At 44.3% G+C, this 18,459-nt stretch overlaps 1 protein-coding gene across 1 annotated transcript in view; it reads right to left on the reverse strand.

Moving 5' to 3' along the window:
• Positions 1-18,459, reverse strand: part of LOC129858134 (phospholipid-transporting ATPase ABCA1-like) — a 49,616-nt gene that overhangs the window by 5,713 nt on the left and 25,444 nt on the right. Inside the window, exons 7-26 of the mRNA XM_055927123.1 lie at positions 15,546-15,743; positions 11,184-11,273; positions 7,990-8,233; positions 7,716-7,855; positions 7,499-7,615; positions 6,970-7,164; positions 6,318-6,523; positions 5,906-6,082; positions 5,565-5,787; positions 5,146-5,367; positions 3,499-3,703; positions 3,233-3,346; positions 2,907-3,081; positions 2,654-2,785; positions 2,236-2,513; positions 1,589-2,136; positions 1,415-1,466; positions 786-1,299; positions 335-619; positions 50-188 (exon numbers count right to left, since the gene is read on the reverse strand). Of these exons, the coding sequence (XP_055783098.1) occupies positions 50-188; positions 335-619; positions 786-1,299; positions 1,415-1,466; positions 1,589-2,136; positions 2,236-2,513; positions 2,654-2,785; positions 2,907-3,081; positions 3,233-3,346; positions 3,499-3,703; positions 5,146-5,367; positions 5,565-5,787; positions 5,906-6,082; positions 6,318-6,523; positions 6,970-7,164; positions 7,499-7,615; positions 7,716-7,855; positions 7,990-8,233; positions 11,184-11,273; positions 15,546-15,743 (4,254 nt within the window). The remainder of the gene's footprint in view (positions 1-49; positions 189-334; positions 620-785; positions 1,300-1,414; positions 1,467-1,588; positions 2,137-2,235; positions 2,514-2,653; positions 2,786-2,906; positions 3,082-3,232; positions 3,347-3,498; positions 3,704-5,145; positions 5,368-5,564; positions 5,788-5,905; positions 6,083-6,317; positions 6,524-6,969; positions 7,165-7,498; positions 7,616-7,715; positions 7,856-7,989; positions 8,234-11,183; positions 11,274-15,545; positions 15,744-18,459) is intronic.

The raw sequence follows: 18,459 nt of genomic DNA on the forward strand, positions 1-18,459 counted from the left end.
CAGAAACCGAGGTATAGTGAATGTGGGAATGAATGAATGGAAGTCTCACCTTCTCCAATTCCAAAATATTCCTCACTCGAGCGATGGCATCGTCAATTTCGTCAGCTGGGGGGAGGACGTTGGTGCTCCTGGCACCCAATGAGAAGCCACCGTACCTAAATTCATTTACCCAGATTTTGTTCTTCAAACTGTGATAAGAAAAAAAGAAGCATAATTATTTAATGTCAATTTGGGCTAGACAGGTATACAAAAACAATTGTATAACTCAATTATTGTACATGCTATATCATACCACTGTTATAAAATATATGCAATATATATATGAAAGTTATACCTTTTCCCAATGATCTCTGCATAGGTCTTCACCAGATAGTCAGAGATGTTTCTGTTGGTCAAATTTTGCAGGGTGTCTGTCTCGCTGATCTTCATCTGAGGGGGTGGCAGTCCTCCGGCTCCAGCAGGACACTCAGGGAGCATTTTCTTGCGGCCGTCACAGCTGCAGGCGCATGCGGGGGACGGCTCCTCCATGGTCCAGTTACCTGAGCGGAACAGTTCCAGAAGGGTCTCCGGGACCTCCGGTATGGACCAGTCTTCGTCACCCATCGTACAGGGAGTGTCACTGAGGGAGGAGGAAGGAGAGAGATTGAGAGTCTTTATCTCCTAAAGAACATTGAAAATATGTGCCTCATCATACACCTATCTGTCATTTTTATTTCCTCAAAGACAGGAGAAATTGTACAAATGGAAATAGCCATTTTGTTAGACCCTGGCATATTGAGACTCACGGTATGGGCTGTCCTTCCATACAGCGCGTTCCAAACCCAGGTCCTTCGGTGAGGGCACTCAATAACCGTTGTGTGCTAGCGTCTTCAGGGGCGTCATCGCTGATGAAGAGGGACTGTTCTTCGTACATCCATGGCTGCAGCTCCAGACTGGGGTACTTTCCGAAAGGTGGAACGATGAGACTGAAGACCAGGGCAATGCACACAAACACAGCAGGGAGTACAATCTGAGCAAAGAAACCTTTTCTGGAGCGTTGAGCGTACAGAAACCTCTTCCAAATCAAGGCCACAAACTGCTGCCTCTTCAGACTCCATCCCTCCACCTTGTAGGAGCCTTTACCGTCTGAGCCGCTCAAGAAGTCTGTCTCTCTGGATTCTGGGTCTGCGTCCGAGTCGTTATGTTCATTGTTGTCGTCGTCAATCTGGGGTCTAAGGCAGCTCTGGTGGTCTCCACCGAAGGCATTTCCTCCACCAAAGGCATGATTTCTACGACGTCTGCGCAGGGGGAGTGTACCGTCTAAGCAAAAACACATACAAAATAACAACAATTAACAGATGCTGACATGTTCTAGAACCATTCAAGACTTAATGATCCGAGTCATACCCACAGGCGATTTCTACAGGGTTCTTACCTGAGGGAACTTCAGTGTCAACTCCGTTGTCCTCTGCCACTTTTAGGAAAATCTATGAGGAGATAGAAAAGACAGAAATCAAACACTATTCCCCAATGCAATGTAAAGTACTTTGAGCATCTAGAAACATGATATCCATCCCATTATCCATTTAATAAACTATTGTAGTTGTACCTCTTCCAGGGTGGTGTCGGAGACGCCATAGCTGGATATGCCCAGGTCAGGGAGGTGATTGTCCATGTCCTTGAAGAGCTCCACGAAGGCGCCGTCCTTGGCCGCGCCGTAGGGTAGGACGTAGATGAGCTCGTGGCCAAGGTTTTCCACCATGCGGGCGGCCGGGACATGCTTGAAGATCAGGCTGGAGATCAGGGAGACGTCGGGGGGCACGAAGGCACTTTCACAGATGGAAGCTGCCTGAGCAGTTTCTATGGTAGCTACTTCGCTCTCGTGTTCGCTGCCAAGGCCTGCGTCGGAGCTGCTCTCAGAGGGACAATCCTCCTCCTTCTTAGTTAAGGAGAAGGTACTGGAGGAGTTGCGGCAGGATCTGAGGAAAGGTTCTGGGCCCTTCTTGACCAGGGTGAGGTAGTAGCCTGTACCCAGCTGGTTCTTCAGGAAGAGGGAGGAGCCCACGCAGCACAGCTTGCCGTGGGAGATGATGGCGATGCGGTCGCCCAAGATGTCCGCCTCGTCCATGTGGTGGGTGGAGAGGATGATGGTACGACCTGGAGAGGGGGAGGGAAAACAGTGAGCTATCACACAGGACTCCCCCAAGTAGTTTCTTATGCATAGCTGCTAAAAAGAGGTAAGGAGTTAGTGGTTACCTAGACGATATTGGAGTAAGAGGTCCCAGATGCCCCTGCGGGCGTAGGGGTCAACCCCGGCAGTGGGCTCGTCCAGAATCACAACCTTTGACCCCCCGACAAAGGCCAAAGCCACAGAGAGCTTCCTCTGCATCCCTCCGGACAGTGTGCTGGTCCTAGAAGTGCGTTTGTGCGGCAGGCCAGTGTCTATCAGGATCTGTTCGATCTCAGACTTCACCTGTTTCTCAGATAGACCCTTCAGACGAGCATAGAACCAGATGTGCTCCTCAACGGTCAGCCTGGTCAAACCCAAAAACAAACACGTTAGACTTCATATAACAACTGTGTAACTATTGACATAAATATTTCCTGTTTTTGGTCATTATAATTAACTTTCTGTTAAAACTGGTTGCTAATATGATGGACTGGGAACACTTACATGCTGAAGAGAACGTTGTGCTGTGGACAAACGCCCAGACTCTGTCGAATAGCACTCAGCTCCGATCGGATGTCTTTTCCCATGATGTAAGCAGTGCCAGAGGTAGGGGGAAACAGTCCCGTTAGAATCGACCTGACAAATACAAAGATGTCAATACTAGATGAACTCCTTTTAAAATATATAAATGTAACTTTCAACTATATTTGTATGGGCTATTGTTCAGATGGCACTACTTGTATGTCATTGCACTTACATGGTGGTGGTTTTCCCTGCTCCGTTGTGGCCCAAGAAAGAGGTGATCTGTCCTTCGTAGAAGCCCAGAGTCAGCCCGTCCACAGCCAGCTTCTTCCCGTGCCGGTACACCTTGACTAGGTTCTCTATGAAGACACCAGTTTTCAGGTGGGCTGGCTCTTCCTCTATACAGACAGCTGAAGACACAACACAACATAATGTAATTCAAATGGGGTACAATGACCATCCCATTTTCTTTTGCTTGAATAAACACACAACTGCTCAAATTAATTCGCCCACCATGTGGATAATCAGTTGCTCTGCATCGGAGTTAAATCGGGGTCTTACCTTCACAGCTCCTTCTCTTGTTCTGACTGAAGTCAGTCTTCCTGTTGTCTCCTTCTCCAAACCAGTAGGACTTGGAGAAGAGGAAGTACCAGGGCCTGGGAATACCATACTGACCTGAAGGAGACCACAAAAAACACATACATACATTCAGACAATGCAAACAACAAAACAATACAATACAAGGCAAGTGGCTTCAACATAAGCCTATCAAAATGGTACCCAAACAGATCCATTACAGTGGAATAGTTCAGCTCATGGACACCTACCAGGGAAGACGGACTCGATGTACCAGGTCATCACCATGTAGAGGAAGGAGTCGAAGTACATCATGATGATGGCAGTGGTCAGGCTGAAGTCGTCCTCCTCCATGGGGCTATTGAACAGGTTGTTCCACTGGATGCCGATGCCCTGCTCTTCGAACAGGGCAAAGTACTCACAGCCAAAGCCAAAGGCCACTGGGGACAGCAGGCTCTGTAGAGAAGGAGAGATGTTAATACAATACATGACCAAAAGTATGTGGACACCTGCTCGTCAAACATCTCATTCCACAATCATGGGCATTAATATGGAGTTGGTCCCTCCTTTGCTGCTATAACAGCCTTCACTTTTCTGGGAAGGCCTTCCACTAGATGTTGGAACATTGCTGCGGGGACTTGCATCCAATCAGCCAGAAAAGCATTAGTGAGGTCGGGTTCTGATGTTGGGCGATTAGGCCTGGCTCACAGTCGTTGTTCCAATTCATCCCAAAGGTGTTCGATGGGGTTGAGGTCAGGGCTCTGTGCAGGCCAGTCAAGTTCTTCCACACCGATCTCAACAAACCATTTCTGTATGAACCTCGCTTTGTGCACATGGGCATTGTCATACTGAAACAAGAAAGGGCCTTCCCCAAACTGTTGCCACAAAGTTGGAAGCACAGAATCATCTAGAATATGATTAAGATTTTCATTCACTTGAACTAAGGGGCCTAGCCCGAATCATGAAAAATAGCCCCAGACCATTATTCCTCCTCCACCAAACTTTACAGTTGGCACTGTACATTGGGGCAGGTAGCGTTCTCATGGCATCCACCAAACCTAGATTCGTCCATCGGATTGCCAGATGGTGAAGCGTGATTCATTACTCCAGAGAACGCGTTTTCACTGCTCCAGAGTCCAATGGGGGCAAGCTTTACACCACTTGGTATTGCACATGGTGATCTTAGGCTTGTGTGCACCTGCTCGGCCATGGAAACCCATTTCATGAAGCTCTCGATGAACAGTTCTTGTGCTGATGTTGCTTCCAGAGGCAGTTTGGAACTCGTGGTGAATGTTGCGACAGAGTACAGACAATTTTTACAGTCCCATTCTGTGAGCTTGTATGGCCTACCATTTCGCAGCTGAGCCATTGTTGCTCTTAGACATTTCCACTTCACAATAACAGCACTTGCAGTTGACCGGGCAGCTCAAGCAGGGCAGAAATGTGACAAACTGACTTGTTGGAAAGGTGGCATTCTATGACGGTGCCACGTTGAAAGTCACTGAGCTCTTCAGTAAGGCCATTCTACTGCCAATGTTTGTCTATGGAGATTGCATGGCTGTGTGCTCGAATTTTATACACCTGTCAGCAACAGGTGTGGCTGAAATAGCCGAATCCACTAATTTGAAGGGGTGTCCACATACTTTTGTATATATAGTGTATCATATACAACACCAATGCCAATAAGATGATGAGCCTGAGGAGGTAACCAGCAGCAGAAAAAACAATAATGTGTCAAAAGAGAGTTACATTACAAACACATTTCAAAGACAAAGCTGCCCTGCTTGTAGTGGCACTACACTTAATAACTTAATGAAAGTGGCTCCTCTTACAAAATGTCACATGTGGACAACCAACATCAACTCAAAATGTCTAGTACATATAAAAGCATGACTCACAGCGACTATTTTGGCCCCAAAGCCCACATAGTCCTGCCAGGCCACACAGAGGACGTAGGGCAGGTAGAGGGTGAAGTAGATGATGCCCCCGCATGCCGCCGCCAGGTTGGCACGGGCAAACATTGTGCTGATGAGGAAGCACTGCATGATGGTTACCACGGCGAAGGAACCCAGGAACAGGAAGATGACGCCGGGGTCACTGTAGGGCAGCAGGTTCCCCATCTGATTAGAGGAGAGAGAGGGAGGATTCTCATTGGTAAATAGGGAGGAAGTCAATTAACATCAGAAAACAAACAAAAACAGTCTCACATCAACATAAAATATTAATACAAGTTATTGTCATGATACCAATATCCCTGAAATATTGTGATGCGAAAAAGGATCATTGTCATCCTAAATCCTGGGATGCAGTGCAATACCTTGAGCAGCACAACCAGCAGGCCGGCAGAAATTAGCAGGGGGATGAGGCTGCTGATGAACCAGCTGAACCACAGGATTCCGTTGTTCAATCCCATGATCCTCATGGTCTCCTTGAGCCTTGCCTCCTTCTCGTACACCACGCTCTTGATGATGATGGCCACAGAGTACATCCAGGCCAGGGTCATGAAGAGGGGCATGGAGCGACTCATCACCCGCAGGAAGCTGGAGGACAGAGGTCATAGGTCAAAGGAGGAAATGGAAGCCATTTTAAAGCCTTGCAGTTAGCCACTCAACACAGATCCCAGGTGAATAAGGTCAAATCCTGCTCGGTGTGACTCACATGTCGTCCACGTAGCAGGGGTAGGGCATCTGTTGGATGTAGACTCCCGTCTTCTCCTTGACGCCAGTTACTGCTGTGATGATGCTATGCTCGATGATGTCCTGGAGGTAAGAGAAGCCACCCCAGATGTAGCGCAGGTCCTCAAATGGGTCAGCACGAGGACCAGGGTCCCAATATCTGTTAAGAGAGGAAAAAAAGCAACGCATAAACCCCCCTTCCTGTAAACCTCTTACAAATTCATTCCCTCCCAAGGAGCAAGGTTCACAGCAAATTCAAATTTTCCCAAAAAGTTGAAAGGGATCCCCCTTCACAAAAAAATAAAGTGAGTGTTCAAAATGACTCTAATGACACAGGCATAAAACACCGTCCAATACATCTAGTAGATAGATTGGGGCGCTTTGAATCAACATACCCGTCTTTGATCTTGTTGGTGCGCTCCACGTTATCGATGTCCATGCGGATCTTGTAGTTGACGTTGGCCGGCAGTTCAGAGCTGTTGGCCTCAATATCTGGAAACACAATCCCCGCCCAGAACTTCCTTTCGTCCAGTAGCGCCATGGATTTGTTGACCATCCTTTCCTCATTGGCCACGGGCTCCATCTTATCCAGGTTTACACACTGTAAACAAACAAACGCATTTGTTAAAGGCCTATCCTCATCTGGTCTTGGCCAGGACTAGCAGATCTATTCACATGCTGGAAGGGGGGGATGGGGAGGCTTTAAATGGAATGTTCATCAGGTTCATGGCTAACTTGGTCCAGCTGTGTTTTTCTTTGCCATTTCCAGTGGAAGAGGTTGAGACAAAGTAAAATGGCTGCAATTGACTACTGTTTCCACAAAGAGAGGGCAATGACTGGAATGAAAACTCTCAGACCCAAAGCACCTTGATGTGTTTCACTTGTTGTTTTAACGCCCGCAATTATGTCATTGGTATGTATTGCAGAAGGTGCTGAATGGGGACTTTACCAGAAAGAGAACAAAATTGAACTGAGGCTAAGAAAGGGGCCAAGTGACTGTGTGTGTGCGTGAGCGACACATAGAGAGACAATGAAAGAGAGCGAGACCTCCATGAAGCGGGATATGCTCATGATGGCCTGGTCCGTCTCGTTGAAGACTTCCCTCCAGGTGAAGGCGGTGCCGTGGGGATGCGTGTCATGCGAATGCTTGGTCAGGAAGTTGGAGACGTCCTCCACAGTCCACTCTGAGCCCGCCAGTTGGGAGGTGAAGAAGCTGCCAGTGCCATTGTTCTTCAGTAAGGTCTGGGAGAGAGGAAGGAAAAGCAGGAGAGTGACTGTGAGTGGACTTTGTGGTACCGTCCCGCATCTCTCCACAAGATGCCAGTGTTGACCATCTGAAAGGGCTGCTTCCCATCATGTTACTTAATCATGTATTTTGTTGTATTGCTATTTGCTATGTTACTGTGTCATGTCCTGGGTGTTGTCTCCGAGTTATTATTACGGATGCCATTCTATAAGCCAAAAGCATTTCAAAACTGAAAATAAAACGTTGTATAAGGTATACTACAATGGTGCTCTACAAGGCTAACATAAGTGATGTTGGCTGTAGTAGAGACAACAGATTAGTCAGACATACCCTTACTAGGTCCATGTGTTCGCTGCTCTCCATGAAGGTCCAGACCTTGGGCTTAATTTCCTCCCACATGCCCCCCAGCTCTCTGAGGACCCCCAGCTCCTGGAATGTTCTGTTCACCTGAAGGAGGGCGAGAGCGGGACTGTTAGTTTTCTGCTAAAACAACTACTGGGACCAGCGATGTACTGTAACTAAGCGGTATAGTATAAGTGATACACACCTCGTGGATGATCTTCTGTGTGGCTGGGGTGTCGGGGGTGTACAGGATCTTGCCCATGAGCAGAGGCTTCAGGGCCTGCCAGATCATCCTGGACACGGGGCTGGACTCCATGTTCCTCATCATAGCGTTACAGTATGGAGCTGGAGGGGGTCCCAGAAGGAACAATGACGTCAGGTCCATACAAGAATGTCACAACTAGCAAAGAAATTGGTTACCCGCTAAAAAAGGTTTGAATACCACTGAAATACATTAACATGAAGGAGAAGTTGCCTACTGGATGTGTTGTCGTAGGCAGAGATGGGCTCCTCCCCGTTGGTTGTGTTGTGGTTGCCGAACAGAGCCTTGTAGTTGTTGTCCTCGTACCAGTTGAGGGACTTGATCTTTAGTCCGCCGCCCTCGGGATGGCCACAGACGATGCGCGACACAGCCTGGTACATGTGGCTGGGGGAGGATGTGGCGTTCTCCGTGAGGAAGATGATCTCGTTACGCAGGTCTCTCCAACTCTTCATGCTGGCCAGCTATTTGGGACACAAAGGAGTGTGATGTTAGCAAATGGGGTCAGGGGTCATCTTGTGGGATGCAAATGGGAATGTGACCTGGACTTGGAACAATTCATTGTGATTCAAGACCAGCTTGTTGACATGGTGAGATGGATACATATTGTTATAAGGCAAATTGTCAATGTGTTGTAATGACTGTGTGTTAGTCTTCGCCTTGTACCTATGACCTCAGCACAGCCATGCTAAAACCACAGTAATACACGCCCCTCGTGTATTAATGCTTTAATGTTCATTATTATTATTATTTATTTTTAATGCTCTTATGGTATTTTACTACCTTGGTTCCTTGGCTGACCAGCGCATTTTTACAACAACCTGATTTTGCTACCTTGCATTTCTGGTCAAAAATGTATCTTCATACCAAATTATAAAAAGGCGAGACTCAGAGTAGACTAGGAGCAGACAAGGAGCAGACTCAGAGCATTAAAAACACAACAACAGACCTCACAAGAAGCCTGTATAGCGTGTGTGCTAACTGTCCTAATGCCTTGTAATAACATTCACACAATACAGTACTAACAAATGTGTCCTGTTATGTCTGCACAGAAAAGCTAGACCTTTTGTGGCAGAATTGCCATTCTATGTTTGACCTCTTCTCTCTCACTATCTATTTCTATCCCTCTTTTCCTCGCTCTCCAAAGCTGGTTTCCTCACCCGGCATGGGAAAACAAAGAAAGTCAGGAGTGAGAAGAAAATAAGTGCCAAAGAGAAAAGGTTACTCTCGGTCATTCATCACTGGGGAGGAGGAGGAGGAGGAGACATGGTCCCGACTGTTGACTCTCCCAGAGCCTATTTGACAATGTGGTTACATACATGCCAGTCAGGCCCTCCCATCTCCTCTCCTTCCCTCCTCTCCATATAGACGGACCTGACTCAGCCCGGCCACGACAGCAAGAAGGCAGTCACATGGTTCCAATCGAGCCCAGGTGGCGCACCTGGAACAGAGTGTGTGTGTGTGTGTGTGTGTGTGTGTGTGTGTGTGTGTGTGTGTGTGTGTATGTGTGTGTGTGTGTGTGTGTGTGTGTGTGTGTGTGTGTGTGTGTGTGTGAGAGAGAGAGACACGGGGGAAACAGCTGTACACACTGAACTCTCACACAATAAGTCAGAACCACACAACAGGAGCTCTGGACCCCTCGTGAGTTGTTTCTAGGGCGTTGGTTGGGGTAGGAGGGTCCATACCACTACATAACTCCAGGGTAATGTGCCAAACCAAGTCATATTTAGTGACTTAGAGTTTCTTGACATCTTCAGATACATTGTTGGGGTTAGAGGGCAACAAAGTATGTCTACAAAGCTCTGGGGTTGTTTTAGTAACTCCTAAAGACGGTACACTATACTGTAGTTAAGAGCCTTCATAAACACTACATAGCAGTTCTGCATAGCTCAAATCTAATTTTATTGGTCACATACACATTTTGCAGATGTTATCACGGGTGTAGCGAAATGCTTATTGCATTGGTGTGCAGCTGCGACATAACATGTGTTTGCGGACATAAGAATCTATGTATACTTATAGGGGGTTATCCTTATTGTTGTAAGCAAAGTAATCAGAGCACTGACTGGTTGAGAAAACACAGACAAAACACTTGGGTAGTCTGGCCCGCCATCGAGCCAGTCTTAAAGCCTCCTGTTTGTTGTCATAGGGGCATGCATTCACCTTGCGGTGTAAATCAATCAACTAAAGTTAACTTTCCTTTGCGTAAATGCTGACTTGCCCGCTAACTTGTTTAAAAAGCCTTCCCTCTTTGTTCAGCTGTTCCCAGTCATCTATCTCCTGAGGAAATCTAGGCTCAGAGACACTTGATACCAATACAGTTACTGCCAAGTTACTTACAAGGGCCGTTTTCTATTGCTGTGGAGGACAGTATAACTGACAAAGCAAGAAAATAGCAAGAACACCACGAGAAGAGATATTCTCAATATAAGAGATATCCTCAACATATTTTTCAGACCTACAGTACTTTACTTCATTGAAAGAGGTGAATGCCTTCATCCTATTCTGTTCTCATATCTTTCACAGGAGGAAACTGTGATTATTAGAACATTGGCCAACAGTTGTCCTCGACATTAAGCTGTTGCTCAAACGTCGAGGGACCAACTGCCTCTCCAATTGACTTTCTAGCTACATGTATTAGCAATCTAAACAAATTGTGTCAGGTTATCAGGCAACAAACAAATACTGCAGGGAGTTGAGGGGGACAGCACAATGCCACGTGCTGTTTTTAAGCCAACCTCTCCTCCTGTATGCTGTGAAACTTCAAATAAGACTAGATGAAAGGTTGGGGTGGGGTGAGAAATTTGTGGTGGCCATTTTGTAATGATGGGGAGAAGAAACTGCTGTTCACTGAGTGTACAAAACTTTAGGAACACCTTCCTAATTTTGAGTTGCACCCCATTCTTGATACAGACGGGAAACTGTTGAGTGAAAAACCCAGCAGCATTGCAGTTCTTGACACAAACTGGTGCACCTGGCACCTAATACCATACCCCATTCAAAGGCACTTAAATATTTTGTCTTGCCCATTCACCCTCTGAACGGCACACATACACAATCCTTATCTCAATTGTCTCAAGGCTTAAAAATAATTCTTTAACCCGTCTCCTCCCCTTCATCTATACTGATTGAAGTGGATTTAACAAGTGACATCAATAAGGAATCTTAGATTGGAAAGCAGGTGTTCCTAATGTTTTGTTCACTCAGTGTACATCTAAGGGCCTTTTCTGTCTGTGGTCCAGCCAACAGCAAACTGTTGATCTTAGGCAGGAGTGTTCGTTAAGACAGTGATAAAAAGAAACATGGTTATAAACAAGAAATGTACTGGGCGATCATAAGGGGGGAGGTGGGGCAACAGAAAACCTTATAGTTTTCATCATGTAATAAACTGCAGTGATGACAGTGATTGTCTACCTCCAAGGCCAGGGAGCCCAGGCTCTCCAGGAGTTTGTTTGTAGCCTTGGCCACCTGCTGGACGGCTTCAGGGTCAGCCCTCACATCTTTCTGTGGAGGGAAGAAGTGTCAATTCACACACACATAGAAAATAAGAACAGTGACTGTTGTTTTCAACTTTGAATTATTACACTCATATAGCAGTCAATATAGACTGAAAACTCTTGTTTTTCTTAAAACTGCATTGTTGGTTAAGGACTTGTAAGTAAGCATTTCACAGTAAGGTCTACACCTGTTGTATTCGGTGCATGTGACAAATAAAATGTGATATCTATACAAAATATTAAATGGGTAAAAGCAACAACAATAACATAAGATTAAAAAATGTTTAATTAATAATGTCCTGCAGTTTTAAAGCCACTCCTTACGTCAATGAGCAGAAATATGGAATTTTTAAAAAGTATATATTTTTTTAACCTTTATTTATTGGTGACCCATTCAGTTAGGGATTGGTGACCCATTCAGTTAGACTTTGGTTTGTTTTGACTGTGGGTGTTCCTGCCTGTCACTGCGATTCGGTCAGTGGGTAGCCAGTCTCTGAATTGAGATTTTAGGAGGCTGACAGTGAGGTCAGTGCAGTCTTTCATGATACCGGGGTAAGGACAGGGTCTGAAGTGCCTCAGTATAACTGGAGTATCCTCCCAGGACGGTGCGGCACACTCTTTTCTGAATAATCTCCAGGTCACCAGACTAAGCCTGGGTCAGTGAGCTGTGCCAAGCAGAAGCAGCATACTCCAGGGTGTGGCATATGTAGCCGGTGTAAATGCTCACCAGGTCATCCTGTGGCACATGGAACCTTTTAAGGCGATGGAGGATAAAACAATTTCTGTTGCTCTTGGTTACCATAGTAACAACCTGCTCACCCCATTGTAAGTCCTTCTGTAACTTTACCTCTAAAATCTTCACACTATCACACACTTTGAAATCCTGACCCTCGATCCGGAGAGAGCATGGGACAGGTGGATTTCTTGTGAAGGTCACTGTGCACTTGGCAGGCACGTGTCGAAGTTGTTCAGGGCTGCTGTGGTGTGCTGATGTTTCCTATTGTACAAGGGTTGACCAAATATAGATTGTCAACATATTTCCACCTGCTGTCGACATCCAGGGCTGCACCGTCTATGACCACAAGGAAGATGAGAGGGCCCAGAAGAGTTCCCGTCAGCTCCTACCAGTCTGAGAGGCTGTCTTGGCAGTGTACCTGTTGTTTGCGGATGGTCATAAAACTGCAGAGCCATGCTGTGAGGGCAGGTTCAATGGGGATGGTGATGGTGTGGTCTTGGAGAAGTCAGTGGTGATTAGAGCTGTTACTTCGACCGTATTACCGCCACACTAGCTGTCACGTGGTGACTGCAGTCAAATTCCAGATGATCATTTAGTCACGGTAACTAGGCTTCTCCAAAACTGGGCTCAGATGCTGCTGATGGTCATTAGTAGCCTACCAAACTTGCTAACTGCCAGTCGCTAATGGCCTGGTACTCAGCGATCTATTGTCCCGCTAATCACTCTGGCATCAATGTAAATGCAATCGAAAATCACATCAAACACTTCATGAGGGCACATGAGCTCATGTTGCGAAACATTTCTATAGGCTATGAAATTGCTTGAGAAAACTGAGTTTTGATGGCCTCAATTAAAAAGAGGAGGGGCCCATCAGATTTCTATAGGCTAGGCCTACTATATTTATTTATCAGCATTCCTAATATTAAGCACATTGCTTTGCTTTACAACAGGAGTAGCCTACCTGGCAAGAAAGAAAATGAACTGTGGTAAGAGCGTCCTCCATTCGCTATTTAAGTGCATATGATGACATGTATTTTGTCCCCCTACCCCTTTTCCGACAGGTGCATGATAATGGTCCATTCTAAATCAAAACTAATTCCACACATATATTATTTAGTATATGTAAAGACAACATTAAATTAAGAATAGTCTGATGAGTGACAATATTATCCCTTGTGAACGATAGATTATCACTTGTGAATGATGCCCAGCGTGTGCAGAAAGGTAAGAAAGAGACTTTTTTTGAGACTTTTAAAAAATCATAGTCATAGTAGATCTATACGTCATATTAATGTTTGTATCACAACTGAAGTGGCCAAATAACTCCAAAAGGTAGCCTACAGACCTAGAACCCTGGGAACACGGTTAGAGAGGACATAGCCTACAGAGCCTTGTGAAACATGTGTTCTTAGAAGCCCAGTCATTGTGCAATCGCATGTGAAAACAGAGTTGACTGGCCACTGTTGAAAAGAGGATCCCAGCTTTCTTGTACTGCTATGTTTACTGCTTAATTCTTAAGCACATGAATCCGCTTTAGAACCTGGCATACATAGGTGGCGCCTGCAGTTTCAAGCTTGGGGAAGCAAACTGTCACCATAAAAAGGCACTTTCATAATAAGGCATTCCATGCATCTTCACATTTGCAGATACTCTAGGCCTAAATAGTGAATATGCGCAGTTAGGATATTGCCAATAAGACAGGCTATACTGTTGTTCATTCAATTAGGCAGAGATTTTTGATAACTAAAAGACAGATTAGTCTTTTCATTGTCTTCTCTTTACAGCAATAGCCATTTGCTTTCCAAACTATGTATTCTTGCGATTGTATTTTGAAATATTGCGATATGCCTGGCTTGGCCTCTCTACCTTCCACAGATAGTCACAACTCAACAATAATCTGCCCAAAATGTGTGCGCTGCCTTTCCACAATTTAAAAGCTAAATGATCCTCTGGCCAAATCATGCTTTAGTAGCCTATTTTGTATAATTGTATTTATTTCTGTAGAGACAGGAGTAGGCTAATTAGGCTATATAATTGTGTTCATTTAATTCAGGTTACTTTAGGAAAAGCTTAGCTGCCTATGCTTGCATATTAAAAATGTATCCTCAAAACATTTAGTCTAATGTTTGTTTAATTAACAATTAAAGTTGCATAAATAACTCTAAATCAAGCATATAGGAGGACCGTTTGGGGAAAATATCCTTTCTATTTTATTCAGCTATGTTCAATTGTATACTTCATATTATAAAATTATATAAAATAATGCCACGGAATTCTAAGCAAATCTTGTCTGCTAAATTAACAGTGTAGCCCACAGCCATACGGCATAGCCAGATCAAGGCCTAACATAAGAACAACTCAGAATATGCTACTCTGTTCTTCTGAAATAGGCTACATTTTCATCATATTTTTTTTTTTTTTTTTTTTAGACCTGTCTAAAATAAATAATGGACTTATTGTGATAATGTAGCCTATATTAAATATATTTATTTGACTTCTTAAATTGTAGATGTTTCAAAGGTCTGCATCAGTGGCCTATGTGTGGAAGCCAGGAGATGCTAAACGTGTTTATGTTAATTAACGGTCAATTACTGGTTGCTGGTTTCAATACCCAAGCCGGCAAGGTGAAAAATCTGTCAATGTGCCCTTGAGCAAGGCACTTAACCCTAATTTGCTCCAGGGGTGCCAAACTACCATGGCTGACCCTGTAAAACAACACATTTCACTGCAACTTTCCAGAGTGAGACAATAAAAACATAATGTTTCGATTTTGATTTAATAGCACCTGAGGTCTTGTTTAACATGTCTTGTTCCCTAAAGGCTACAAAAAGAAGAACCAAAAGAGGGACACAAACACACTGTTTCTTGTATTAAACTATCATCAGAATAAGGAAACTGACCCTTGGTGGCATGTCAGAATGGGGACAGGGGTCAGAGAAGAACATGTTGCCCATGACTCCTTAATGTTTATCATTGTGGGCAGTCAAACTGTACCTGACTGACAAGGTGATACAATCAGCAGCACTTTTATAGATAGAAATCACACTAACTTCTCTGTCTGGTTTCTAGGAACCTTGTTTTCCATCTATAAACGTTACAAAAGATGCCTTTGATCGTGCAATATCTCCCTTTTTGAATTCAATTCATGATCTAATCTCTGGGCAAAATGACCATGTTGCAAGGACGTTAATGATAGAATTCCCTGACAGTGGTGCTAAGGTGTGGAATTGGAAGTGACCTTTATAAAACTATGATTCAGAGAAAAGTGATACTAATAAATGACTACCATTTTAAGATTGAGGGGCCAAAATCCTCTCTTTGATGGCAGTTAGTTTTGAAACATATCACCAGGCTACAACTAGAGGTAAGTCAACAGGCACAAGCAACAACATGCCTCCATCTACGCTTATCACTTTCTTTCTGATCTTCTGCTTTCCCCCTACGCTTTGGTTCTCGGCACTGTGCATGTCAGTGATTAAGTCACCTGGATTTGGTCTTTAATGGAGAAAAACAAGAATGTGCCTAGTGCCCATTTGTTCTTACCCGTATGGGTTTGAGGAAGTCCAGGTTGTGGAGAAAGTGGCTTTCTGCCTGGTTGAGCCAGGAGCCTGGTGATACGCAGAGGATCTTCTGGACCAGACTGGACACCTTGCTGTCTGTGATGGTCACAAAGTCCTCTACTCTGGTGCCGTTGCTGCTGCACAAGTCCCTCAGGTGGACACCGAAGCCTTTGACCAGCACCTGGAGATGGAGAAAGGTCAGTGTGTAATGTAGCAATGACCCAGTATTTCTTCAGAGTCGAGAAGAACGTCTAGTATTGAACATTCTCCAAGTTACATTACTAGTCCAGAGGGGTATCCCTGCTTCATCACATTAATAGCTAGCATTTCAATGGCCATAACGAATAGATATGGTGACAGCGGACACACTTGTTTAACGCCTCTTGACAATTCAAAACTCTGTGATGTAGCCGCTATTTACTATTTTACACATGGGGTTGCTATATATTACTTTTACCCATTTTAAAAGAGAATTACCGAAATGTAAAAAAAAATCCTGGAATTTATAAATAAAATCCAATCTTACTTTTTCAAAGGACAGTTCATAATCCGCTATAAATACCAGGCCTGGCTTTTTAGATGTTCCTGTTGTTCTATTATTTGTAATAGTTGTTGTATATGATCTCAAATGTAACGTCCATGTAAAAAACCTCTCTGATCAGGATGAACAATACTGGTAAAACTTTTTTAATTCTGAGTGCTATGCATTTCACTAGTATTGACTGACGAATAGACTGACGAGTTTCAGAAGAAAGTTATTTTGTTTCTGGCTATTTTGAGCCTGTAATCAACCCCACAAATGCTGATGCTCCAGATACTCAACTAATCTAAAGAAGGCCAGTTTTATTGCTTCTTTAATAAGCACAACAGTTTTCAGCTGTGCTAACATAATTGCAAAAGGGTTTTCTAATGATCATGTAGCCTTTTAAAATGATAAACTTGGGATTAGCTAACACAATGTGCTATTGGAACACAGGAGTGATGGTTGCTGATAAGGGGCCTCTGTACGCCTATGTAGATATTCCATAAAAAATTCTCATCAAAAAGAGGTTTTTAGAAATGTTAGCAAATGTATTAAAAATAAAAAACAAAAGGCCTCCCGGGTGGCGCAGTGGTCTAGGGCACTGCATCACAGCGCTAGCTGTGCCACCAGAGACTCTGGGTTCGCGCCCAGGCTCTGTCGCAGCCGGCCGCGACCGGGAGGTCCGTGGGGCGACGCACAATTGGCCTAGCGTCGTCCGGGTTAGGGAGGATTTGGCCGGTAGGGATATCCTTGTCTCATCGCGCACCAGCGACTCCTGTGGCGGCCGGGCGCAGTGCGCGCTAACCAAGGTAGCCAGGTGCACGGTGTTTCCTCCGACACATTGGTGCGGCTGGCTTCCGGGTTGGAGGAGCGCTGGATACCACGCAATTGGGGAGAAAAGGGGGTAAAAAAAAAAAAAAAAACAGAAATACCTTATTTACATAAGTATTCAGACCCTTTGCTATGAGACTTGAAATTGAGCTCAGGTGCATCCTGTTTCCATTGATCTTCCTGGAGATGTCTCTACAACTTGATAGGAGTCCACCTGTGGTAAATTCAATTGATTGGACATGATTTGGAAAGGCACACACCTGTCTATATAAATAAGGTCCCAATGTTGACAGTGCATGTCAGAGCAAAAAACAATCCCTGAGGTCAAAGGAATTTTCTGTAGAGCTCCGAGACAGGATTGTGTTGAGGCACAGATCTGGGGAAGGGTACCAAAACATTTCTCCAGAATTGAACATCCCCATGAACACAGTGGCCTCCATCATTCTTAAATGGAAGATCCACCAAGACTCTTCCTAGAGCTGGACGCCTGGCCAAACAGAGCAATCGGGGGAGAAGGGCCTTGGTCAGGGAGGTGACCAAGAACCCGATGGTCACACACCCGATGGTCACCCAGAGTTCCTCTGTGGATATGGGAGAACCTTCCAGAAGGACAACCATCTCTGCAGCACTCCACCTATCACGCCTTTATGGTAGAGCGGCCAAATGGAAGCCACTTCTCAGTTAAAGGCACATGACAGCCCGCTTGGAGTTTGCCAAAAGGCACCTAAAGGACTCTCAGACCATGAGAAACAAGATTCTCCAAATATCCACTATTTCTAATGTGTCCATAATATTTGTGATTTCCTTAATTAAGGGCACGGTGATGATAGTTTGTAGAGTGATTTCCTTTACGGTCCATTGAGGTACTTAACACTGTGTTATAGTCTCCCACCATAATGATTTGATCGTTTGTTGCCTGTAATTTTAATAAATTGGTATAAATATTTTCAAAAATGTATGGATCATCCTGATTTGGACCATATAGATTAATGAGCCAAATCTGTTTTTCATCCACTTTCATATACAAAAGGATCCAACTTCCTTGCGAATCATTCCTGACTATTTGAAAATTCAGATGAACATTTTTGTTAATTAATATCATCACAATATCATTGAGTTCTTTTGTCCATGACAGAAAATTATTTCACCACCCCATTCCTTTTTCCACACAACTTCATCTAAAGATATAGAGTGACTTTCCTGTAAACAGTATATGTTATATTCCTTTTCTTTTAGCCACGTAAAGACTGATCTTCTTTTTTTATAATCTGCTAAACCATTACAATTATAACTAGCTATACTATTATAACTAGCTTCACTATTACCATATCTACATACTATTCTCAGTCTAAATTGACCATAATTAGTGCCTATAAAGTTACTGCCATAAGGGTATTATGACAGTCCAAATGAGAGATCTCAAATGTCTGATGTTTAGAATTCAAGAAACAGGTTCTAGCAATATTTGTTTTATTCCCTTACCTGTTTGCCTGTATGCCAATGCCACAGATGTTAGAAAATTTAGTCAAGATATTATGTGTGT

The sequence above is a fragment of the Salvelinus fontinalis genome, chromosome 6 (genome assembly GCF_029448725.1).
Source record: "Salvelinus fontinalis isolate EN_2023a chromosome 6, ASM2944872v1, whole genome shotgun sequence".
Lineage (NCBI taxonomy): Eukaryota > Metazoa > Chordata > Actinopteri > Salmoniformes > Salmonidae > Salvelinus > Salvelinus fontinalis.